Source organism: Patella vulgata, chromosome 4, assembly GCF_932274485.2.
Source record: "Patella vulgata chromosome 4, xgPatVulg1.2, whole genome shotgun sequence".
Lineage (NCBI taxonomy): Eukaryota > Metazoa > Mollusca > Gastropoda > Patellidae > Patella > Patella vulgata.
The window spans coordinates 41,031,933-41,058,874 of record NC_065882.2 but is presented as its reverse complement, the minus strand read 5'-3'; the positions used below and the strand labels follow the sequence as shown (position 1 = coordinate 41,058,874).

General features: G+C 35.4%; 1 protein-coding gene across 2 annotated transcripts in view; it reads right to left on the bottom strand.

The window, feature by feature from the left end:
- Positions 1-26,942, bottom strand: part of LOC126818819 (laminin subunit alpha-1) — a 295,094-nt gene that overhangs the window by 213,564 nt on the left and 54,588 nt on the right. Inside the window, exons 9-19 of one of the 2 annotated variants that reach the window (XM_050546415.2) lie at positions 25,875-26,039; positions 20,862-21,017; positions 20,418-20,558; positions 20,069-20,266; positions 19,388-19,489; positions 13,407-13,627; positions 12,939-13,050; positions 11,129-11,239; positions 2,120-2,346; positions 1,594-1,802; positions 159-265 (exon numbers count right to left, since the gene is read on the bottom strand). In XM_050546415.2, coding sequence (XP_050402372.1) covers positions 159-265; positions 1,594-1,802; positions 2,120-2,346; positions 11,129-11,239; positions 12,939-13,050; positions 13,407-13,627; positions 19,388-19,489; positions 20,069-20,266; positions 20,418-20,558; positions 20,862-21,017; positions 25,875-26,039 — 1,749 coding nt within the window. Of the gene's footprint in view, positions 1-158; positions 266-1,593; positions 1,803-2,115; positions 2,347-11,128; positions 11,240-12,938; positions 13,051-13,406; positions 13,628-19,387; positions 19,490-20,068; positions 20,267-20,417; positions 20,559-20,861; positions 21,018-25,874; positions 26,040-26,942 lie in introns of those variants that run through there. The other variant, XM_050546416.2, reaches the window with a different exon arrangement.

Genomic DNA, 26,942 nt, shown 5'->3' with positions numbered 1-26,942 from the left:
TTTAGCGCTATAACCCCCATTATAAACGATACCAGTTTTACAGTGTAACATTCTGTAGGTTATTAACTTGAAAACCCACCCTAAAGAATCATGGCATCATACTTGTATTATTAGACATTTACCCAATGATGTTGTAAAACTGTTACTGGATGACTTACCTGACAATCCTTACATTGTAAACCTTGATATCTAGGATGACATGAACACTGTCCATACTTTTGACATGTATAACTATTATATGAACCATCTACATTACAATTACATGCTAAAATATACAAATTATATAACTGATCAATATCTCTCTTTTATATTTTTTATATTATTGTTAAATCATAACCAATCACAGAAACAGCACACCACAGGGTAGAAATGAGACACAACAAGCCAACAGTGAGGCTGATGTCCCCCGCTGAAATCCCAAAATAAATAGATGACACATTAATTAATTGCACGTTTATCTTTATCCAAAGAATTTTAGAGCAAACAAACCGATTATCAAACCATTTCATCACTCTCTGTTAGATAGAATCAAAGTCAAAGAAATTGCTCAACTCTGCTTAGCTTTAGCGGGAAATGTTAAGCATTGAACCCAGTCAAGATATCACCTAATGAACATCAACATCAAGTTTAAACTTTCTACCTCAATTAAAAGCAATGTTGTTATGTTCCAAAGTCTTGACCAATCAAATTGTATATCGCTCCTTAGCAAAAATTCTGATCAAACTTAGTCAAGGTAATGATATAAAGAATTTATACTCGGAGTAACATAGCATTGTGCCCAAAAGCATCAACCAATCAAATTGCTTATCTCTGCTTAACGTAAGCAGACAATGTTCATCATCGAACTCCGTCAAGACATTCACCTAATGAACTCCTACACCAACTTTGAACTTTCCACCTCAATTAGAAGGAAAGTTATTGTGTTTCAAAGTCTCAACCAATCAAATTGTTTATTGCAGCAGAAAATGTTCATTATGGTACTTGATCAAGGTAATGATGTAATGAAACTATACACCAAGTTTCATCACTCTCACTTAATTAGAACTAAAGTTATCGTCTCCCTAAGCATCAACCAATCTAATTGCTTACCTCTGCTTCCCCTAAGTAGAAAATGCTCATCTTCAAACTCCATCAAGGCATCGACCTAATAAACACCTACACCAAGTTTGAACATTCTATCTCAATTAGAAGGAGAGTTATTGTGTCCCAAAGTCTCGACCAATCAAATTGCTTACCCCGAGCATAAAATGTTCGTTATCAAATTTAATCAAGGTACTGATGCAATGAAACTATACACCAAGTTTGATCACTCTCATTTAATCAAACTAAAGTTATTGTGTCCCAAAGCATCAACCAATCAAATTTCTGATCTCTGCTTACCCTAAACAGAAAATGCTCATCTTTGAACTCCATCAAGGCATCGACCTAATAAACACCTACACCAAGTCTGAACATTCTAGCTCAAATTAGAAGGAGAGTTGTTGTGTCTCAAAAAGTGTGCCAGACAGACGGAAGGATGGACAGACAGACGGACGAACAAACCTATTTTAGTAGTTCCAATTTAGCAGTATATGTAAACAGCTTAAAACTAACCTGTACAATCTCCATCCACTGCTGAACCGTAATATCCTGATTTGCATCTATTACAATATATACCCTCCGTATTATGGCCACATTGTTGACATTCACCAGTCACATTATTACAACTACTGGATACATCCATATTAATATTACCACTACACTGACATAGCTTACATGATCCTCCTAACATCATCGGGTTACCATAGTAACCAGGGGCACACCTTTAATTATACATAAGCTAAAATTAAATACATTTTCACAATATTCCATTTATTACACTGCATACATATAGGCTGCACATAACAGAATCCTTGGCAGTTAGAATTCAACCCCATTCCATTCCATATAAGTAGAAGTTGGCTAGGTCCACACTATTAATCTTTCACTACCTAAAACAATGTTTTCAGGTGGTAGTTAATCTCTTCAGGGTTGCTTGACCCACCTACACTACTTGTCTTAAGTCCTTCATTAATGTAATTAATTCATGCACTGCAGTTCTCTAGGTATTATTTCTTCAGCATACTATTCTGATACTTACATTTCACAGTGTTTGCCTGCATATCCCATCATACAGTCCATACACTGATAATCAAATCTATTATCAAGAGTTGGACTATACACACACCCATCTCCAAAATTATTTTCTGTGTTACGCATAGGACAAGCACATGGTTGGCAGTCATCTTCAGATCCTCTTCTAGGGTCCCCATAGTAACCCTTAATACATCTCTCACAGTTCTTACCAGTAGTATAATGTCTACAATTCTATAAATATAAACAAATTAAACATATATGTAGGTTTTGAATGAAATTTCCAGAAATGAATAAGATGTTTTGAGAATAATACTTTTTGTGAAATACACAAATAACTAAGCCAAACCCCTGCTCAATCAAAACCATGTCCTATTAATAAGAGTAAGCTTAAAGTGCATGTTCAAATTTAAGTTACATAATCTTGATGCATAACAGAACCAGTGGTTGCCAGGCAAGATACACCCACAAAAACAAAAGCGATTTTTCATACAATCAGGGGCCATCCACAAAGTTATGGTCTGAAATGTGCAAATATCAAAAGGGACTGAGATCTTTGGGATATAATTAATTTTAATTTTCATCAAAATCAGATAAAAATTGTGGCCTCTAGAGGGTCCACAAGCTAAAAACCTTCGTATTATATACTTTTACACAATTTGTGTACAAAGAGCGGGCATTTTGTCTGGCAGATTCGTTCTGATTTTCCCAAAATTCGAATTCAACCTTCATTATCGTGGAATGGTGATATATTTCAAAGTATTTTTTAATCAGATAATAATTGTGACCTCTAGAGGGACAACAAGCTAAAAACGTGATTTTTTGTACAGGCAAGAGCCACAATTGAGGAAGTTATGATCCGATATGCGTGAATATTGAAAGGAACCAAGGTCTGTGGGTAATAAATATGTATTTCAAGGGTCATCAAAATTGGATCAAAATTGTGGCCTCTAGAGGGTCCACAACCTTTCGATATACCATATGTTTACACTAGTTGCACATGAGGGGTGGCCATTTTGTCTGATAGTTTTGGCCCGATCTTCACAAAATTCAAACTCAATCAACATGATTTTTCATACAATCAGGGGCCATAATCCATGAAGTTATGGTCTGATACATGCCAATATCGACAGGAACCAAGATCTTTGGGAGATAAGACCTAAATTTCAAGATTCGTTAAAATCAGATAAAAATTGTGAACTGTAGAGTGTCCTCAAACAAATTGCTCATGTCCAGACGGACAGGGGCAACGGCATAATATGTCCACATGAAAATGTGGGTGTATAAAAAATTTAACAAAAACTGTTCTAGGTCCTCTTTAGCTGGGTTAACAATGAAAAATCATTAATTTGATTTTTATTTATATACAAATTACATCTTTGGATTCAATTTCAGATTTTTAATAAGATTTTGAATAATAAAGGAAAAATTTCTCTAAAAGTAGATTAACCTTGATAAAACTCATATATGATCTGTATCTACCCAACTAGAAGTCTGGAAAGCTGTACTGGACAGACTGTACAAAAGATTGACTTTAAGTAGAATCCAACCCAGGTATCATTTAATCTTGTGTATCCAGTAGACGTGGTACAAGGGTTAATCAGCGAACTGGATGTATGAGATGTGTTGTTGACGTTTGGGAAAGTAGGACGAGGGGAAATGTGTAGGGAGTGAAGTGCTGTAAAAGGATAGTTAGATGTATTATGAATGGTTAGAGTGGCTGTGGTGTTACGGTGAAATACTATGCCGCCACCGTAACACCACAGCTTTATGATTTGTTAGACAGGAGTGATGTAATGGGTGTCAACAACTGGGTATGCTGGTACCGTCGCAACGTAGCCGTGAAATATATATTGTGGGGGGGGAGGGCGGAAACGGAAAAATATACAATGTTGAAAGTATGTGCCAGGCATGAGGCTGCGCAGACCGAGCGGCAGCTCGATAGGGAGTGTGTGGGAGGGTCACCCTCATAAAAATTTTTTTTTTTAAATTTCAGTTTTCTGTAAGCAGTGAAAACACTATTTTGGCATTGTTTGCGGGGTTAAACCTAAAAATCACATTAATACACCTATTGCACGATATTGTGAAACTAGCTGACGAAGACAGCTCGGGCGGCGATTGTTCGACTCGGGGCTGCTCTGTCAGTATCTAACAAACGCATTTAGTTCGCGTACAACTTTTAAAAACCGAATGTCAGTATGGTATTTCTCACATAATTGGTTATCGCAAAAACAGAGTAAACTGAAAGCGAGTAATCTCGACTCAAACCTATAGTCTATAGCCTACTTACTACACTCGTCACTAGGCTTCCTATATTATTGTTTGTGGATGGTTTACTACTCAGTGATAAGCCTGCGCCGCAAAAAGAGGTCTCGCCTTTTATTATTAGTATAATGACTTCCTCATGTGCGGCAGGTTAGTTTGCTTCTAAAAACACTGTTTTCCGTTCCAAAAAATACAAAAGTAATTTTCTACCAGATGACCATGGTTCTTTTCACCGAGACTAGATAATTTCTCTCGGTGTAAGGATATAGCTATGGATAAGTTCATACAAAGTCAATAAATCCGCGGTCACTTCGGGTCACACTGTTGAGAAAATAAACCGATGGGTTTGTTTAGTAGCAAATCGAGCGTGAATCAACTGAGTTTGTACTGAAAAATTTTTGAGTGATATGTATGAACTGTCTTTACACATTCGGTTTATAATTAGCGATACACAGGTACAGTGGCAAGTGTTGTACTTCACAGACTGTTTACCTCCGAACTACCTCCGCACGAAATCCCCGATTTGGGTACTTGTTAAAAGAAAAAGAAATAGTACCTGTGCGCATGCCAGTAAAAAAAAACTAAGAGTTCGCGCATAAAAATGCCCGAACGTACCAGGCGCCAGGTCATCTAGCACTAATTTCTTTCACATTCGTTTAATATCAAATCTTTGTTTAAAAATTCGTAAAAACTGTTTAAAATCACCAAAGATTGGTTGCCAGGCAACGAAACATACGCCAACAGCGGCTAAATCGTCCGAGCGGTTGATAAGGGTTGTCGCATATTTATTCCTTTACAAGACAGTTCCATACAGATCAGATTATAATTTTTGCCGTTTGAGGGTTCACAAGGTTCTACAAATTGAAACAAGGGTCTCAACTCTGGAAGTAATCTACAGAAATTGTTGAAATTTGTCAGGCTTTTTCGTTTCACAAATTTAAATGATGCATATAAATTTCATACATATCGGATGATAACTTTCATCAATCGAGCATAAACAAGGTTGAATAAAGTTAAACAAGGGCAATAACTCTAGAAGTAATAAACGGAAATTGCTGAAATTCAATAGGATTCTTCTCTTTACTAATTTAAATGACGCATGTAAATTTCATACAGATCGGCAGATAACTTTTGATGTTAGAGCATTCACAAAGTTCAATAAAGTGAAACAAGGGCCACAACTCTAGACGTAATAAACAGAAATTATTGAAATTAAATAGGCTTCTTCGTTTCATTAATTTAAATAATGCATATAAATTTCACAAAGATTGGGTGATAACTTATGGCGTTAGAGCGTTCACAAGATTCAATAAAGTGAAACAAGGGCCAGAAATCTAGACATAATAAATGGAAATTGCTGAAATTCAATAGGCTTCTTCATTTCACTAATTTAAATAATGCATATAAATTTCAGAAAGATAGGATGATAACTTTTGGCATTAGAGCATTCACACGGTTAAACAAAGTGAAACAAGGGCCATAACTCTAGAAATAATAAACGGAAATTGCTGAAATTAAATAGGCTTCTTCGTTTTCCGAATTTAAATATTGCATATAAATTTCACAAAGATCAGATGTTAACTTTTGGCATTAGAGCGTTCACAAGATTCAACAAAGTGAAACAAGGGCCATAACTCTAGACGTAATAAATAGAAATTATTAAAATTAAATAGGCTTCTTCATCTCACTAATGCAAACAACATCTTTCAATTTTAAAACAACTGGATGATAACTTTTGGCGTTAGAGCGTTCACAAGAAATTGTGGACGATGTACGGACGGGGGCGACGGCAATATACCTCCACATTTCTATGTGGGCGTGTAAAAATCATCTAATTTGTACTTGTGTCCAGTTTAAAGCTAACTGATTAATATTGATAATGAGTGTCCAATTTACAAGTATTAAATTTCCTGACCACTGTTCAAAGATTAATCATTATACATCATTATAATCAATTGGGTTGTTTATTTTGTAACAGTGATTGAGAAATTAAACACTTGTAAATTGGACACTCATTATCAAAATTGAATGGTCAGCTTTAAACTGGACACAAGTACAAATTAAACGATTCATGGTGATTTTAAACAGTTTTTACAAATTTTTAAACAAAGATAAGATATTAAACGAATGTGAAAGAAATTAGTGCTAGATACACAAGATTAAATGATACCTTGGTTACAGTGGCTACAATCTCCTTCAATTTCACCGGAAGAAACAAGTAAACTTGTATTCATGTACCTGTTTACTGTACTAATGTATGTACTACTTTATTTTAAATCCCCTTCAGTGTAACAGTTTGGGTCAAGTAAAATGAGAGGGGTCAACATAAACCTAACCTGTTCCTCAATCCAATTTACCAGCGGCTGCCAGGCAGAATACGCCCACATTTTCAAGAGATGGATAGAGAACAAGCTAAAAAGAAAGTGATTTTTCCTACAATCAAGGGCCATAATTCAGGAAATTACAATTCGATATGCGCAAATATCGAAAAGAACCGAAATCTTTGGGTTATAAACTTACATTTCCAGTTTCCACAAAATCGGATAAAAATTGTGACCTTTTTAGGGTCCACAACCTTGATATACCATATTTTTAAGCTATTTGAGAACGAGGGGCGGCCATTTATTCTGTCAGTCCTTAGGGTGTAACGGTGATATAATAATACGTTTTTTTAAATCGGATGAAAATTATGACCTCTATAGGGTCCACAAGCTAAAAACGCGATTTTTCGTACAATCAGGGGCCATAATTCAGGAAGTTACAGTCCGATATGCGCGAATATCGAAAGGAACCAAGATCTTTGGGTTATAAACTTATATTTCTAGTTTCAACAAAATCAGATAAAAATTGTGACCTCTATAGGGTCTACAACCTTGATATACCATGTTTTTACGCTATTTGAGAGAGAAGGGCGGCCATTTTGACTGTCAATTTTGGGCTGATTTTCACGAAATTCAAACTCAGTCGTCCTTAGGGTGTAACGGTGATATAATAATGAAAATGTGGGCGTATAAAAATTGTGACCTCTAGAGTGTCCACAAGCTAAAAACGCGATTTTCCGTACAATCAGGGACCATAATTCAGGAAGTTACAATTCGATATGTGCGAATATTGACAGGAACTGAGATCTTTGGGTTATAAACTTACATTTCAAGTTTCAACAAAATCGGCCCAAAATTGACAGATAAAATGGCCGCCGTTCGTTCTCAAATAGCGTAAAAATATGGTATATCAAGGTTGTGTATGGAAGCCTATAACTACCATTCATAATTTCTACTTTTCGCCTCTTCACAACGCGAAAGTCGAAAAGTCGAAAAGTAGATGTTACGACAAAATGTGAGGCGACAACACGCTATACAAGCCAAAATCAACCCGAAAATAGGAAATTAAGAAATAACACACAGCGATAATAGCGCCCCTCGTTTTTTCCTAATTTCGACTTTTCGAGTTGCATTTTGGCTTGTATACCGTCTTTTCGACTTTCGACTTAGTCATATTTTTGTATTTGTTGATGTCAGTAAGAAGGCGCCAAAACGCTATACAAGCTAAAATGCAACTCGAAAAGTAGAAATTAAGAAATTAACACACCACGCTATTAGCGACTTTTCGCCCCTCGTTTTTCCTAATTTCTACTTTTCGACTTGCATTTTGGCTTGTATACGGTCTTGTCGACTTTCGACTTAGTCATATTTTTGTATTTATTGATGTCAGTAAGAAGGCGCCAACACGCTATACAAGCCAAAATGCAACTCGAAAAGTAGAAATTAGGAAATTAACACACCACGCTATTAGCGACTTTTCGCCTCGGAAGTTGTTGTAGTCTCAGTTTTCAAGGTCGCATTTGAATACTGTATTTCATTCTTTTCCGTCAAAATGGATAATAATTTTTTTTATATAAAATAAATGTTCATATTTTTTTTCCGCCAACTGGGATATTTTATCTGCCAAAAATGTCTGATAAAAAAAACACACTTTAGGCTACAACAATTTAATTTATTATATAGGCCTATTATAAAACAAATATCCCGTACCAATATATATAATATACAACAACATACCGGGAAAACCTGTATATTTTATATGCAGTATGAAACCACAGTAGGCCTAAATGAAATTCAATTATCTATGCGCGTATTCTAATGTGACCTTGAAAGTAGAGACTACATCAATTTCCGAGGCGAAAAGTCGACAGCACGACAGCTAGCCAAAATCATAGGTCGCTAATATCGCCTTCAATACTAGACTTTATCATACAGACTATTTTGTTAACGCAAATTGCAAGTATTTAAATGCGACCTGGCAAATTGTGACTACAACCGCTTCCGAGGCAAAAATCGAAAAGTCGCCAGTACGACAGCAAGCCAAAATGATAGGTCGATAATAGCGCATGTGTTTATTTCCTAATTTCTACTTTTCGAGTTGCATTTTGGCTTGGTATGCGACAGTTGTCCTTGTCAGCACCCCCCGACACGTCCTGCATCACTGACAAGGGGGAATCCGCCGGAAAATCAGGATGAACTTTCTTGGGCAATGCAGGGATCTAACACCCGACCTCCACGTCCTGCATCACTGACAAGGGGGAATACGCCGGAAAATCTGGATGAACTTTCTCAACCAATGCAGGGATCGAACACCCGACCTCCAGGCTGGCTTAAAATCCACTTGTTGCAAACTAAATCATTTCAATAATTCGTTTGCACGTAGGGGTCTTTAGCAGTGGATTAAAACTGGGCTATCCGGAGAAAACCCACAAGGTTGGACAAGCGATCCTACTCCCTTGTCATGTTTTAGCGGGGAATCGAAACCACACCACTTGAATCAATGTCAAACCTTGTGATTTCACGTGCACATGTTAGACCACTAGACCACCCAATCCCCATGTATGTTGTTGTATATTATATATATCGGTACGGGAAATTTGTTTTATAATAGGCCTATATAATAAATTAAATTGTTGTAGCCTAAAGTGTGTTTTTTTTATCAGACATTTTTGGCAGATAAAATATCCCAGTTGGCGGGAAAAAAAATATGCACATTTATTTTATATAAAAAAAATTATTATCCATTTTGACGGAAAAGAATGAAATACAGTGTGAGCCCAGATTGCACGTATTCAAATGCGACCTTGAAAACTGAGACTACAACAACTTCTGAGGCGAAAAGTCGCTAATAGCATGGTGTGTTAATTACCTAATTTCTACTTTTCAAGTTGCATTTTGGCTTGTATAGCGTGTTGGCGCCTTCGTACTGACATCAATAAATACAAAAATATGACTAAGTCGAAAGTTGACAAGACGGTATTCAAGCCAAATTGCAAGTCGAAAAGTAGAAATTAGGAAAAAACGAGGGGCGAAAAGTCGCTATAATAGCATGGTGTGTTAATTTCTTAATTACTACTCTTCGAGTTGCATTTTGGCTTGTATAGCGTGTTGGTGCCTTCTTACTGACATCAATAAATACAAAAATATGACTAAGTCGAAAGTCGACAAGACGGTATACAAGCCAAAATGCAAGTCGAAAAGTAGAAATTAGGAAAAAACGAGGGGCGCTATTATCGCTGTGTGTTATTTCTTAATTTCCTATTTTCGAGTTGATTTTGGCTTGTATAGCGTGTTGTCGGCTCACATTTTGTCGTAACTTCTACTTTTCGACTTTTCGACTTTCGCGTTGTGAAGAGCCGAAAAGTAGAAATTATGAATGGTAGTTATAGGCTTCCATACACAACCTTGATATACCATATTTTTACGCTATTTGAGAACGAACGGCGGCCATTTTATCTGTCAATTTTGGGCCGATTTTCACGAAATTCGAACTCAGTCATCCTTATGGTGTAACGGTGATATAATTATACGGTTTTTTTTAAATCGGATAAAAATTATGACCACTATAGGGTCCACAAGCTAAAAACACGATTTTTCGTTGAATCAGGGACCATAATTCAGGAAGTTACGGTCCGATAGGCGCAAATATCGAAAGGAACCGAGATCTTTGGGTTATAAACTTACATTTCAAGTTTCAACAAAATCGGATAAATATTGTGACCTCTATAGGGTCCACAACCTTGATATACCATATTTTTACGCTATTTGAGAACGAACGGCGGCCATTTTATCTGTCAATTTTGGGCCGATTTTCACGAAATTCGAATTCAGTCATCCTTATGGTGTAACGGTGATATAATAATACGTTTTTTCTAAATCGGATAAAAATTTTGACCTCTATAGGGTCCACAAGCTAAAAACGCGATTTTTCGTACAATCAGGGGTCATAATTCAGGAAGTTACGGTCCGATATGTGCGTGAATATCGAAAGGAACCGAGATCTTTGGGTTATAAACTTACATTTTAAGATTCAACAAAATCGGATAAAAATTGTGACCTCTATTGGGTCCACAAGCCAAAAACGTGATTTTTCGTACAAACAGGGGCCATAATCCATGAAGTTTTGATCCGATACATGCCAATATCGAAAGCAACCGAGATCTTTTGGAGATACACCTATATTGCAAGTTTTGTTAAAATCGGATAAGAATTGTGACCTGTAGAGTGTCCACAAACAAATTGTGGACAGACAGACAGACAGACAGATGTCCGGTCGTCCGGACGGACAGGGACGACGGCATAATACGTCCACATGAAAATGTGGTTGTACCTGTTTACCATACTGGAACATGTACCAATGTACCGTATTAGATAATCTTAGCAAAAATTTAGAAATGCCACAAAACCTTTTTTTTTCGATTATTACATACCAAACACGTGCCTGCATCATTACAATCTGACGAATGCTGATTACAATTACACTGTAGACAAATACCATTATATAAAACACCATTTTGTCTTCTCCAACTTGGTGCACAACTCTAATAATATATACAAACCAATATGTAATCTCAGTGTAAGTTATCAAACATCGGTGTGGTCAACATACAGGTTGATAAATTTACTTACCGGTATATAATGAATTGGAAGGCAGGAGTTAAACATGGGTTCCCCTCTCCATCATATTTGCTAGTAATCAAAGATTGCACATGCACAATTAATTTGTTCTCTATATTTCATCCCACTTAACTTTTTAAACCAAAATAGAGAAAGAGAAATGGGGTTTAACGCAGGGATCTTAATCGAGTGTTTTTTGTCGGCTTTAGCGACTTGAAGTTCAATCAAACCGATTGGTAGTCAATCAACTAGGTTGTCGGCTACAATAATAATCATACCTTAGTAAGAATCGGCCATGTGGTTCATAATCCGAGTAATTAGCACAAGTAGCGGTAATTTCAATAATCCGGTAAAAAAACAAAAAAAACACGCTTGCTGATTATTCATAACAGGTCCAGTAAGTTGCCATGAGGAAATAGGCCACGTGGCAATCGAAGGAAGACAATACGATCTCGGAATGGACTGTGCATCTATCGCGCGCTTTAGACGGTCCGTATGAATTCCAGGGTAGTTATTAAAATAATAATTGGATCATAATTTAATGGTTTCACTGACAAGTTGTTTAGTTAAATTTAAATCTTAGTTGAATATAATTCTCAGATATAACACCGAATACACTGAGAAAAAGTCATTAATAATATATTATGAATCTCCAATGCGGAATATGACATGTGACATCGGTTTGAATTAGGTCAGTAAACCAGCGATGCTAGTTTTAAATAGTGTTTACCATTATGATTTTTTTCTTTTATACAGTACACATACTGACAGAGGCTTAATATTTTAAAATATTGTCATTATTAATATTGAAAGCTGTTTGACATGCGCATAGTCATATGGAATTTAATTTTAAAGCCATTTCAATTATGGTTGTCAGGTTATCATTGTGCCGAGTGTCTATCATGGACGAATGAATAAAAACATTTGCAAGTTACTGATAGAAAAAAACAAAAACCTACAAATTGTGTTATGAAGAAATACCATGGTGCCGTATCAACTTATATCCATCGAAAAAAAAGAATACAGTAATTTATTCAGGAATATTACTGACATGAATTTCAAGCCGGTACGTGAATTAAATATGGACAATTTTCCGAATGGTGTACATGTACCTGTTTGAAATTATAGGCTATTTGTGGTAATTACATACAGTAGAATACGATATTCCTCATAACAAATTACCAAGAATTATTTTTGTTGAAGTCTGGTTATATTAAAGGGAATGGAAGCTTAAATTTTTAAAACCCAGTTCCTACCGAGACCTCAATTTGACCCAATTCTGGACGATTCGTTTCAAAATGGATTAAGAACCCTGGTTTAACGTCCACTTGACACAAATTAGATCATTTCGAGACTAACGTATAGTTCAATTTTATTTCAATAATTCACTTGCAAGAGGGAGGAAACAAGAGGGTCCAGAGAAAAGCCAAGAAGCTGCCACTTAACTCAATGATGTGTAAACATTTGGCCACCCAAACCCCCAAAGCCTAAAGGAATTAAACATGGTTGGGTTCAGTTCACATCGAATATTTTTATGTGAATACACCATCTTCGGGTGGATAAAAGTAGTTGCAGGTATGTGCACATTCTGTTCTAATGTTGTACATTAGTTTGTATACTAACCTCACATGACAAACCAGCATACCCAGGTGGACATTGACATTTCTCTACAGAACTTATAGTTATATCACTACTAGATGTTGGACTTACTACATCTAAAGATACATCTCTTAAACTATAAAACAAACAATATACACAATATAAATATTATTCTGTACCAATATACTATGTTATAGTCATCTTGAAAATTCATAGGTTGCCAGGCAAAAGAAAATATGTCCACCATCAACTAAGTCGTCCAAAAAGTTTTAAGCTGAACAATTTCAAAAAGATCACATCATAATTAAAGCCTCTAAGTTGCTAACAAGATGTGGTAACAAAGAAGAATAACTCAACCTGGTTAATATGTAGAATAAACATATACGGTACAGATTTATTATGTAGAATCTAGACCTCAGACAGGTTTGTATTATTTTTTTAATGACTTTAGGTCACTGATATAACAATACTTATAACATTGATGTAACTTACAAGACTGTATCCTGTGCTGTATGATAAGTAGCTCTAATCATTACCCTCATTAAACTCTGTAACACCATCATCATGTCGCCTTTACTTAATGTATCCTCAACTAATCTGTTATTTACAGAACTTAACTTTTTCCATTCTGATTCCACCAATCTAAGATTGACACGATTTTCTACTTCTTCTCGTAGATACTGTTGTCCATTAGTTATCATCATGCCTCCACCCTTAAATATGACAACAGTAAATCACTCCAAACAAAATCAACCATAAAAAGAAAAGGCGTAGTTTATTTCAAATCATTTTTCTTATTTCAAAATTGTCTACACAAGTGAAATTTCTACAATTCAAACTACACTCAAAGTCATTAAAAACACAATGCCAAATACAAAGTTTATTTACTGCAACAACTTTTAACAAATGTACATAACAATTGACAAAATCGAGATAACAAGCATCTGTGGATAAGTTCGAACCCGTCGTCCAAGTTCATCCCAAAGGTGTTCGATCGGGTTCATGTCGGGAGACATAGCGGGCCAATAAATAACACGGACGTGATGATTGTTCAGAATGTCTCTTGTCAACCTGGCAGTGTGGGGTCGGGCGTTGTCATGCTGGAAAACCATCTGTCCACGACGCCATGTTGAGCCAGCAATGGAAGCAACACCAGACGAAGCATGGCGTCAACATAATGTTGAGCGTTGCGATTGCCTTGGACCACCACCAACTGCCCGTCTTCAATTAGCCCAGGTTAGGTGCAGAAGAGTAGGATGTTAAACCCCATTTCATTTCATTTCATTTCACCACCAACTGGGACCGGAAGTTGACGTTGATAGCGGCCCAAACCATGACGCCACCTCTCCCCAAACAATCCCTTTCCAGCAGGCAGTTACAAGCAAAGCGTTCATGTCGACATCGGTCGACACAGTGACATCTATCAGGAAAACTGAGGTTGAATCAGGATTCATCCGAGAAGATGACATTTTCCCATGGTGTGTTGTGCAGATACCCCTGATTTGCGGCCCACTGCTGTCTGGCAAGTCGATGATGATGCAATAGGATTTGACCTTGGTAAGGTCGAAGGCAGCGTAACCCAAGAGCAGCCAAGCACCTTTGGACTGTTTGAGGGCTGATCTGACGTTGCCGTGTTCCAATAGTTCCCCTGGCAGCAGCAGTAGCTGACTGGAACCTGTTGTGCAGATACTGTAGTCAGATGTGGCGAGCGGTTGTCACAGGTGGCGTTCCAGGTCGGGGTCAATCGGCAACTCTTCCAGTGGCATGGAAGCGTTGTCTGAGGCGAAGAATGGTCAATGAGTGGACATTAAGTGTCTGGCGATGGCTATCTGTGAAGCCCACTGATCCAGCATGCCAATAGCTCTGTTTCTGTTGTAAGGCGTGGCATTTTTCCGAAGTGATGAATGTTGAAATTTTGATCTGTATTTAAAGGGCCAGAGTTCAGGGACTGCACGTACAAAACGTGTAGCATGGGACTGCTTAAAATCCTGAAAAAAGACAAGTGTTGCGTTTGCACGAACAAAGTCCATTAAAGAGAACTGATATTGGGTTCAAACCAAGAACTCCACAAAAAGAGACCCTTCACAAGTTTCACCTATGTGCCATAAGATAGGAAAGCCAAGAAAACGTTTACCAGAAATATTTCATGAATTAAGCATTGCGTTTTTAATGGCTTTAAGTATATTAATAAGAAGTTGAACAAATCAATGTAATGTATGTGTTAGCCAGTCATTTCTAGCATAATGATCAGGGAACTTAATCAGCTGTTTTTTGTGAAACAATGAACAGGCCACTGTATCATAAATCAATCTACTTTCGGTTAAATTACAATGGGTTAATTATTACTTGTTAATTAAGTAGTCAATCAACTTGCTTGTCGGCTACAATAACAAGTCATCCCTTAATGAAAATCGGCCATGTAGTTCATAATCTGAGTAATTAGCACAAGTAACCGTAATTTTGATAATCGGCCACGCGGCAATTGATGGAAGACGATCTCAGCATGGATTGTGCATCTATCGTGCGCCTTCGACTCTTTGTATGAATTCCAGGTGTACTGGTAGATATCAAAGATACATCCCCGCGTACAAACTGGGTGATTTGATGATATATTTGGACTAAAAACATATTCAAACTAATCAATTCATCATAATTTTGCTTTAAATCCTTCTCAAAATATTGAAATTGCCAAGGAATACCCTTACTAAAAAAAATCGACCAAAAGAGATCATGTTTGTGTCACGTGACTTACCTCTCTCGGTACCTATCAACGGGTGAGAAGTCGGAGGAGAATTCATTGCATACACAAGACGATGTTGTCTTTAATCGCTGACTATTTATTACAAATATCGAAGCCTAATTAAATTCTTGGATTATCCACTGCCCAAGTTTTTTTCTGTGGTGTTTAACTCAGAAACCGTTGTATGTCTAACTCTTCATAAAGTTTATCAACATGTACATCAAGCGCTCAATCTCTGCGTGCGACCTTTGACATCACGCGTGCAGACACTCCTAATCGGCGGGCTGTCGATCAGGGAAACCCTTACAGTTTTGTCCTGTACGCGCTCCATGAGTGTTTTTCAGGGCATCCAGTACTTTTCTAGTAAGATTGGATATTTCTACTTTCCATATATAACCACCCGATAAATACTTTTCTGGGAACCTATCTTTAAAATAATAATTGGATCATAATTTAATAGTTTCACTGGCCAGTTGCTTGTTAAATTTAAATCTTAGTTGAATATAATCCTCATATAGAACACCAAATACACCGAGAAACAGTCATTAATAATATATTATGAATCTAGTTTGAGTTTTAAATAGCATTTAACATTATCATTGTTTATTTTACACACATGCTGAAAGAGACTCTTTTTTTAAAAATATTGTTATTATCATTGAAAGCTATATGGCACAGTCGTATGGAATTTAATTTTAAAGTCATTTCAATTATGGTTGTCATGTGATCACTGTGCCATGTGTCCATCATGGACGAATGAATAAAAACATTTGCAAGCTACCTGATAGAAAAAAAACCCACTAATTGTGGTATGAAGAAATACCACGCTGCCGTATCAGCTTATATCCATCAAAAAAAAAAGATAGGTTGCCAGGCAACGAAACATACACCCACAGAAGCTAAGTCGTCTGAGCAGTCAACAAGAGTTGACGCATATTTTTTCTATTGTCTATGATGAAACATTTATAATACACTAAAATCTGATTTAGAGTAACAACTTATCAAGTAATTATCAGAAAATCATTAGAATTTTTTGGGCTTTTAGTTCTGCCCAATGGTAGGGTGACCCACCATAAATAAATATCTCCAAATATCTCGACAATTACGCCACAATATTTATATATATGCCAAGCGTCAAATCAGTTTCACACAATTATAGTCACTAAATAAACGATCATGTTGTACTTAATAAGCTATGACCATTAATCATCTATAAATAATAGACTGAAAACTGGTTCCAAGTGTCGTCCATAACATCCAGACACTTTTGAGTAAAAGATAGGTTACGTGCCCTTGTTTTGAAATTAGTCTCGCTTAACCAGTCTATCGACCATTCTACATCTGATTGACATGTCGGTGATAATCAAGACTACTTTTTTACGAAACATAACAGAAAGCTAGAACAAGAAATTGAATTTAGAAATAAGCACTTTAGACAACTCAACAATTGTTTTAAGAAACTTGTAAAAGTAAAATGAAACTACTGCTAGTATCATGTTCCTGTCTAACCCGAGTGTTTCAGAGATATCATTTGTACTAAACCAAAAGATTCTGCTCTTAACGGTACAGTTAATGATAAAGCAATTTAAAAAATAAAACAAACGTAATTTCTAAAGCTGCTGTAATAACCAAGAAACTAAATTTTACTGCTATTCAAAATCGTCAACAATAGATTTTTTACGGCTGTAATAGTTGATATATTTGTAGAGAATTGCAAGTGCCATGGCTATTTGTCGACTCAAAGAGAGTGCGGGGTAGTCAGAAATCAGTTCGAGACACGCAACTGAAGCATGCACATTTAGCCGTGTCGAGACCAACTTTCTGTAGAGTGCACGGGTCACCCTACCAATGGTAAGGTTGGGTATACGAAACATTTAATATCATGAATTTAGCTGTTCAAGTTATCAAAAGTCATTGAAAATCAATATACTTGTTTGTCTCAAGACCTTAAACTCTGTTTATCGATCTAAAGTCAATCGGATGATAACTTTGGTCTCTAGAGCGTCCACAAGATTTATCATAGGCCATAACTCTTGAAGTAATTATTGGAAATCATTGAAAATCACTGGGCTTCTATGTCTTGCGACATTAAACACTGTGTATAAATTTAAAGTCAATCGGATGTTAACTAGCCTCTAGAGCGTCCACAAGATTTTTCAAAGTGATCAAGGGCCATAACTCTGGCAAAAATTATTGGAAATCGCTGAAAATCAATAGGATTCTTCGTCTCATGACCTTAAACACTGTGTATCAATTTAACGTCAATCGGATATTAACTTTAGCCTCTAGAGCGTCCACAAGATTTTTCAAAGTGATCAAGGGCCATAACTCTGGCAGTAATTATCGGAAATCGCTGAAAATCAATAGGATTCTTCGTCTCATTACTTTATACACTGTGTATAAATTTAAAGTCAATCAGATATTAACTTTGACCTCTAGAGCGTTCACAAGATTTTTGGAAGTGATCAAGGGCCATAACTCTGGCAGTAATTATTGAAAATAGTTGAAAATCAATAGGCTTCCTCGTCTCATGACCTTAAACACTGTGTATAAATTTAAAGTAAATCGGATATTAACTTTGACCTCTAGAGCGTCCACAAGATTTTTTGAAGTGATCAAAGGCCATAACTCTGGCAGTAATTATCGAAAATCGCTGAAAATCAATAGGCTTCTTCGTCTCATGACCTTAAACACTGTGTATAAATTAAAGTCAATCGGATATTAACTTTAGCCTATAGAGCGTCCACAAGATTTTTTGAAGTGATCAAGGGCCATAACTCTGGCAGTAATTTTCGAAAATCGCTGAAAATCAATAGGCTTCTTCGTCTCATGACCTTAAACACTGTGTATAAATTTGAAGTCAATCGGATATTAACTTTAGCCTATAGAGCGTCGGACGGACGGACGGGGGCGACAACAATATACGACCACATTTCAATGTGGGCGAATAAAAACGAATACAGTAATTTATTCAGGAATATTCTTACATGAATTTCAAGCCGGTACGTGAATTAAATATGGAAAATTTTCCGAATGGTGTACATATTTGTCATTATTTTGGTGCTAATTACATACAGTAGAATACGATATCCCTCATAGATTACCAAGAATTATTTTTGTTTATGTCTGGTTATATTAAAGCGAATGGGAGATTAAAATTTTATAACACAGTTCCTACCGGGACGTCATTTGACCCAATTCTGGCCGGTTCGTTTCAGAATGGATTAAGAACCCTGATAATGAGCATTCCGGAACGGAATGCTGAAAGTCAAGAGGGTTCGTCTTCATTCGTGAACACAGTGCTTCAAAGAATCTGTAGCCTCTATTTTGTACACAAGGTTTACGACAAAGGGGGTAGCCCCTACGAACCTTCACAAGGTTTTCTGAAAAGGGGGCATAAATCAATGCTTCAAAGAATCTGTAGCCTCTATTCCGTACACAAGGTTTACGACAAAGGGGGATAGCCTCTATAGCATTCACAAGGTTTTTTGAAAAGGGGACATAACTGTAACAAGAAAAGTCACAGAACACTGAATACGGATAGAGGTCCTCTGATCACCCCAAGGCTCCATACCAAATCTTTTAAAAAACTAAAACCTCTATTGCATTCACAAGAGGATTGTCAACAGACCAAATGCCGGTCATAGGTAACAACATAATACACCTGCACTGAAATGTGTGTATTTTTTACATGTTCAAATTTGTATTGATATAAAGTGATAGTTGTACTTACTTCAATAATTATATCCGGTTCACTCAGATGATATTTCTGTTCAAAACTTGAGTCTAATATATACTTTATAGTAAACTTTAACATACCACCATATGATGACAGCTTTAAAATGCATATTAAAAAGTTTATTTATAAATGCAAAATGCAGAAATCCAGCATGAGTGGACAATGCCTCTTCAATATCATATTTTAATATGATTCATATTAAGGGCTGGTTAAGAATGTGTTGATAGAGCAGTTACTTGGTCTACTCTTGTGCTTTCATTGTACAGAGGTTTGATCTAGGTTAAAATAAGGTAAAGAATTATGTTGATCTGAGGAGTTATTTCAATTTACGATGGGACAAGCTCTACATGCATAAAATTAAATTTTTGTTCTGAAAGATTAAGCAGAACTTGGATTATTTTCTAATTTTAGTTAAATTTTTGGCTTTCCATGTCGAAAGTGGAACATACAATAGTATCTCAACACTGGTTTTATCTATAGAAATAAAGTTTTCAATGAAGACAGATTGGTCATCCCACTGGGTTACTGACATAATGTGCAATTGTTATTTCATTAAATAATAAAGAGTCAGTTGGTATAACCGTTATGACCACATCCCATACCATGAAACCAATCAACATATAAAATCCCAATGAAATCAACAATTCTATCTTTGACCTAAATCAAAGAACTCACTCTATTTCCAGTAAAAACCATTGGTGCCAACCAATAATGTATATCTGTTCCTGTGATTGGCCATGTACTGGTTCCTTCCACACCATTCCCACTTAAAATGTAAGTTTTAGCTTCCAGCCAACCATTAAATGATCTAGGTAATAATGTTAAACCATCTGTCATCCTTGTGGTTAAAACCCAACCATTCATTTCTGTTACCTGTACACATTAGAAACACACACAGTCTTTAGACATATTTTAGTGAATACAACAGTTAATTTTGTTTGAAGGACTTCTATCATTTCAATTCAACAAAACAGGGAAAGAAACGTTTCAATTCCAAATAAGGACAAATTTGAAAAATATTTACTTGAGATTTTCCCCAGTCAGTACTGTTACAAATTGTTGTAGCACCAAAACAGAAACATTTTGTACATCCATTAGGATTCTTTCTATCCAGGTTAAAGTACCCAGGCCGACACTGATCACAGTTAACACCTTCTACATTTCTCTGCAATACATTATTTAATACACAAATTCATTAAATGGCCAAAATATTGTGAATTTCCGTAAATTCAGATTCCACTCAATTTCAAATGAATTTTAAACTTGGGCATTATGTTTTGTTAATAACTGATTTTAATACAATGACGATTAATAAAAATAATTCTTGAATATCAAAAAAGACAATGAGATTAATAGGTAGATATTCTAACATTAATCCTGAAAACAATTAAATGTTGTGAATTACAGTACACCTCTTAAAGGGAATATTAACATTTTGGTACTATAAATAAATTAATATACATTATACCTTACACACACATCTTCTATCACATATTTCAGGATTAGCACTTCCTGCTGGATTACATGGACATGGTTTACAGTTGGGGTAGTCATAGTAACCAAACTGACACCGTTCACATCTTTTACCTCCAAACAAAGGTTTACAAATACAGTCTCCAGGTTTCTATAAAAAATAAAATTTAAATAAAAACTAATTTACAATAGAATGAGATCAATCTTGGGATTCTCATAAAAAAATAAATTGTGATATATATTAATAATACCATTTTAATCATTATGAGATTTGTGGTTTTATCTGGTTTTATCTCTGTAGGTAAAGCAACTTCAATTTGACAAGCCAGTATATTAAGTACCAGTGCAACAAAATCTTCACAACAGGTGGAGATAAGATGTAAAAATGTTAAAATTCCATCTTTTGAGATATTTATGTACCAAATACTACCAGAGAAAGATTTCTAAAAATGTTTGATGCAATCATGCATGGTGTAAAAGATTAGTCAGAAATGTCTTAATTTTATTCATTTGGGCACCCATTTGAGGTACGCCGAAGAAATTTCTTTGTCCACACTAAAATAAGTAATGTGTCCAAATTTTGTAAAAGTTGCCATGCTTTTATGCCATTACTGGGCTGCATGAAAGCATGGTACCTGCCAAACGAAACCATTAGCTAAGACTATCACCAAAGAACTTAAATTATGCCAAACCAAACATGCCATTTGGTGCAGAACACTTCGTAGCTATACTGGAATTAATAGTTTTTTCATAATTGATCAAAATAAACTTATAGTAGACACTTTAGAAAAAATCAATAAAAAAGTTAATGCAAAAACAATAGAAACATTCGATTTTTCTACTTTGTATACTATGCTTCAACATGCAGATCTTAAAGATAATTTGGATTGGTTTGTAGATAAAGCCTTTAATGGAGCTTTCGGGAAAGGCAGAAACTTGATGGCCATTTATGCAGAAGATGCTAAATGGATTAAAACAAACGTTGCAATGCCGACACTGTAGTTTTTGATAAAGAAAAATTTCAAAACATCGTACATTTCCTTATTGACAATGCCATATTTGAGGTTGGGGATCAGATAATACAGCAAACCATTGGTTTACCAATGGGAACTGACCCCACCCCATTTATGGCTAATGCACATTTATATAAATACCAATTCTACTTTCAAGACCATAAAAGAAAAACAGATTATAAAGTAGCTAAAAGTCTAAACTATACCTTCCGATACATTGATGACATAACACCTATCAATGATAAAGGAAATTTCAACAAATATAAAAGTGAAATATCCTCCTAAACTAATATTAAATAAAGAAAATTCTGGCACTATAAATGCATCTGTTCTTGACCTGGAATACCCATCAATCTATAGTAACATACCAGATACCACGTTATATAGTGTTTTCTATTCACAGGCATTACGATTTTTGACAATATGTAACAATAAAGAACTATTTCTCTCCCGAATAAAATCTCTTTTCTTTAAATGCACTGCAAAAGGTGGTACACAATTACGAATTTTAAAAGAAAATTTCAAAACTTCCATTTCTTCAACATACCAAGTTTGACATTTCTTATAGGTATAAAACCGACTACATACTGGATGATGATCAAATTTAAATTTTATTTTAGATTTTCTGTAGTTACCTAACCCTGTCTGAATTACCTCCCACGAAACATACGCCCACAGCAACTAAATCGTCCGGGCAGTCAACAAGGGTTGTCGCATATTTTTACTTTTTTCGGTAATGAAACATTTATAATACACTAAAATCTGATTAAGAGCAACAACTCAAGAAGTAATTATCAGAAAAACTATTAGAATTTGTTTGGTTTAGAGCATCACAAGATTTTGCAAAGTGATCAAGGGCCATAACTTTGGCAGTAATTTGGCAGAAAATCAATAGGAATCTTCGTCTCATGACCTCAAACACTGTGTATAAATTTAAACTCAATCAGATATTAACTTTAGCCTCTAGAGCATCCACAAGATTTTTTGAAGTGATCAAGGGCCATAACTCTGGCAGTAATTATCGGAAATCGCTGAAAATCAATAGGCTTCTTTGTCTCATGACCTTAAACACTGTGTATAAATTTAAGGTCAATCGTATATTAACTTTAGCCTCTAGAGCATCCACAAGATTTTTCGAAGTGATCAAGGGCCATAACTCTGGCAGCAAATATTTGAAATCGCTGAAAATCAATAGGCTTCTTCGTCTCATGACCTTAAACACTGTGCATAAATTTAAAGTCAATCGAATATTAACTTTCGCTTCTAGAGCATCCACAAGATTTTTTGAAGTGATCAAGGGCCATAACTCTGGCAGTAATTATCAGAAATCGCTGAAAACCAATAGACTTCATCATCTTATGACCTTAAACACTGTGTATAAATTTAATGTCAATCGGATGTTAACTTTAGCCTCTAGAGCATCCACAAGATTTTTTGAAGTGATCAAGGGCCATAACTCTGGCAGTAATTATCGGAAATCGCTGAAAATCAATAGGCTTCTTCGTCTCAAGACCTTAAACACTGTGTATAAATTTAAAGTCAATCAGATATTAACTTTAGCCTCTAGAGGGTCCACAAGCAATTGTGGATACCGGACGGACGGACGGACAGGGGGCGACAACAATATACGACCACATTTCAATGTGGGCGTAGAAAAACGATATTTTGAACAATCAGGGGCCATAATCCAGAAAGTTATGGTCTGAAATGCGCAAATATCAAAAGGGACTGAGATTTTTGGAATATAAAGATATGTTTTAAGTTTTATCAAAATCGGATAAAAATTGTGACCTCTAGAGGGTCCATAACCTTTGTATTACATACTTATACACAATTTGCGTACAAAGAACGCCCATTTTGTCGGTCAGTTTCATTTTGATTTTCTCGAAATTCCAATTCAACCTTCATTATGGTGGAATGGTGATATATCTAAACGGTTTTTAAAAAATTGTGACCTCTAGAGAATCCACAAGGTAAAAATGTGATTTTTCGACCAATCAGGGGCCATAATCCAGGAAGTTACGTTCGGATATGTGTAATTATCAAAAGGAACCAAGATCTTTATGACAAAAACATATATTTAAAGTTTCATCCAAATTGGATAAAAACTGTGGCCTCTAGAGGGCCCACAACCTTGATATAGTGATGTTCTCCAGAACCGGATGTGACGTCATGCGAAATAACTGGTTGGCAGAAAGTGGTTCCAGCCAGCGCGGATTATAGTAAAATTGGCTGACACGAGCGATAATGTAATGTTTCAATTGTTTGGCACTTACACATCAGCGTATTTCCAGTTTTTGGTGTTAGATGCTAAACATAGATATAAATGTAAGTTATCTTACGATTCGGAAACGAAGGTTTTGCCAGATCCATACAGTTTGAAAGACAAATGGAGCGGAGATCCGAACACGTGTCTGCACCTGACTTTTGGTGACATTTGATTTACCTCTACCCTATGATTATGATACACCATCATTGTACACTAAAGAATCCATGAAAGCTTATAAATCATTAGAGGCGCATAAGTAAGTTGAAATTTAAATCAAATATGAATTTATATTTAAGACTTAATTTAATTATGTCGTTTATTGATCTACCGGTATATAAACAGCTTTTCCATCCATAGTCATAAATAATTATCATTATCAAGCAAGACTGCAAGTAATAAATTGGTGCATGTAAAAATTTATTGTTATTATTACTGATTTGATAAAATCTATCATTCATTACAATTTTTTTTTTCAGGTAAAGCTTACCGTTACAAGAGATTACAACCAGAACATAATTTTTACTTTAGATAGGACCAACACGTCTTCAAGATCAGAAAAAGACCCACTAAACTTAATAGACCTGTTTTTTTATATAATTTAGATAAAAGCTGTTACATCAACATGTATGTTAAAAATTGTTAACTCAACTTTAGAAACTAAAACAATAATTTTCCATCAATCTCTTTTCAATTTCCATGGTACACATGCTACTTGTTGACACCTGCTTGGTACATATCTTTGTACATAGAGCAGAAAGGACCTCAGTTATGGAATTCATTGCCAAATAATATTAAAAATATAAGCTCAATCAGCTTCCACGTTGAGCCATGTATAACATATTTTGTATTATACTATTCATACCTATCTTCGAGCAAATACTGTTCATATATATATTTGTATAATTCTATTCATACCTCTCATAGTATAAATAATTTTCACATTTATCAAACAACACATCTAAAATATTTATTATCATTATGTAACCGCATTTTATGCATGCTTGATGTTGTTAAAATGGGAAAAATGTAAGAAAGGCCAGCCAGCCATTTGTAAACAACCGATATTGCCAACCAATCGAGTCACGCGACTAATTGTGACGTCACGCTGAACATCACTATACCATATTTTTACACTATTTGCGTACAAAATTCAGCCATTATGTCCGTCAGTTTTTTCTGATTTTCACGAAGTTCAAACTCAACCATCATTATTGTATAACTGTGATATATTCGCACGATTTTTTAAATCGGATAAAAATTGTGACCTCTAGAGAGACCACAAGCTAAAAGCATGATTTTTCGTACAATCAGGGCCATAATTCAGGAAGTTACAATCTGATATGCCGAATATCAAAATGAACCAAGATCTTTGGGTTACAAACATGCATTTCAAGTTTTATCAAAATCGGATCAAAATTGTGACCTCTAGGAGGTTCACAAGCTAAAAACGTGATTTTTTGTACAATCAGGGGTTATGGTCCGATACATGCCAATATCGAAAGGAACCAAGATCTTTGGGAGATAGACCTATATTTCAAGTTTCGTCAAAATCGGATAAAAATTGTGACCTGTAGAGTGTCCACAAACAAATTGTGGACGGACAGACGAACAGGAGCGACGAAAATATACGTCCACATGAAAATGTGGGCATATAAAAATGTAACCATTACTAAAGGCAATATATAACATATGAGTGTTCTGGGTGTTTTATAATATAAATATTTACCAGATCTTCATGTAGTTTTGTGTCATCTGGCAAACATCTTGAGGTGGAAGTCTGTGTTTCCTGACAGTTACATCGTCTACATGGTTGGTCAGTAGTAGCTGCTATTCCAGCTGGTCTATAATATCCTTCAATACAAGTCTCACAATTAACACCACTTGTATTATCCTAAAATAACACCATCATCTTATATTTTAACAAAACAAATTCCTTCTGTTTAAACTATTATAAAGAAAATGAACAAAAATAGAAAATTGGTCCATTTTCTGCATAAAATCATCCATTTGTTCAATATAGTATACTCTTCTTTCAAATTATACAAAGGCCACAAAAATATTCAAATATTTCCATTCAAATGGATTTTCTGGTATTGTTATTCAATATCAATTAAAACTAATGGTATTTAATAAGCTTTTTCTCATAAAGTCAGTATTTGATATTAGTCGAGCAAAATCAAGTAATATTCAGAAATAAAGGAAAATTGTGAAAGATTCACAATTATTGCATCAAAAACGACCCGATAATTTAATATTTGAATTGAATGGATTCATGACTTAAGATATTTAAATATTTAAATGGTAAAATCAGCATTCAATGTTACCACTAGTACAATATGACATTAACATAAACATGAAACAACAATAATATGAAGACCAGCAGCTGCCAGGCATGATATGCCCACATTTTGCAAGAGATGGATCGAGAACAAGCTATAAACAAAAATGATTTTTTGTACAATCAGGGGCCACAATCCAGGAAGTTATAGTCTGAAATGCGCAAATATCAAAAGGGACTGAGAATTTTGGAATATAAAGATATGTTTTAAGTTTCATTTAAATCAGATAAAAATTGTGACCTCTAGAGGTCCATAACCTTTGTATAACATACTTCTACACAATTTGTGCACAAAGAGCGGCCATTTTGTTGCTCAGTTTCATTTTGATTTTCCCGAAATTCCAATTCAATCTTCATTATGGTGGAATGGTGATATATCTAAACGTTTTTTAAAATTGGAAAAAAAATTGTGACCTCTAGAGAATCCACAAGCTAAAAATGCGATTTTTCAACCAA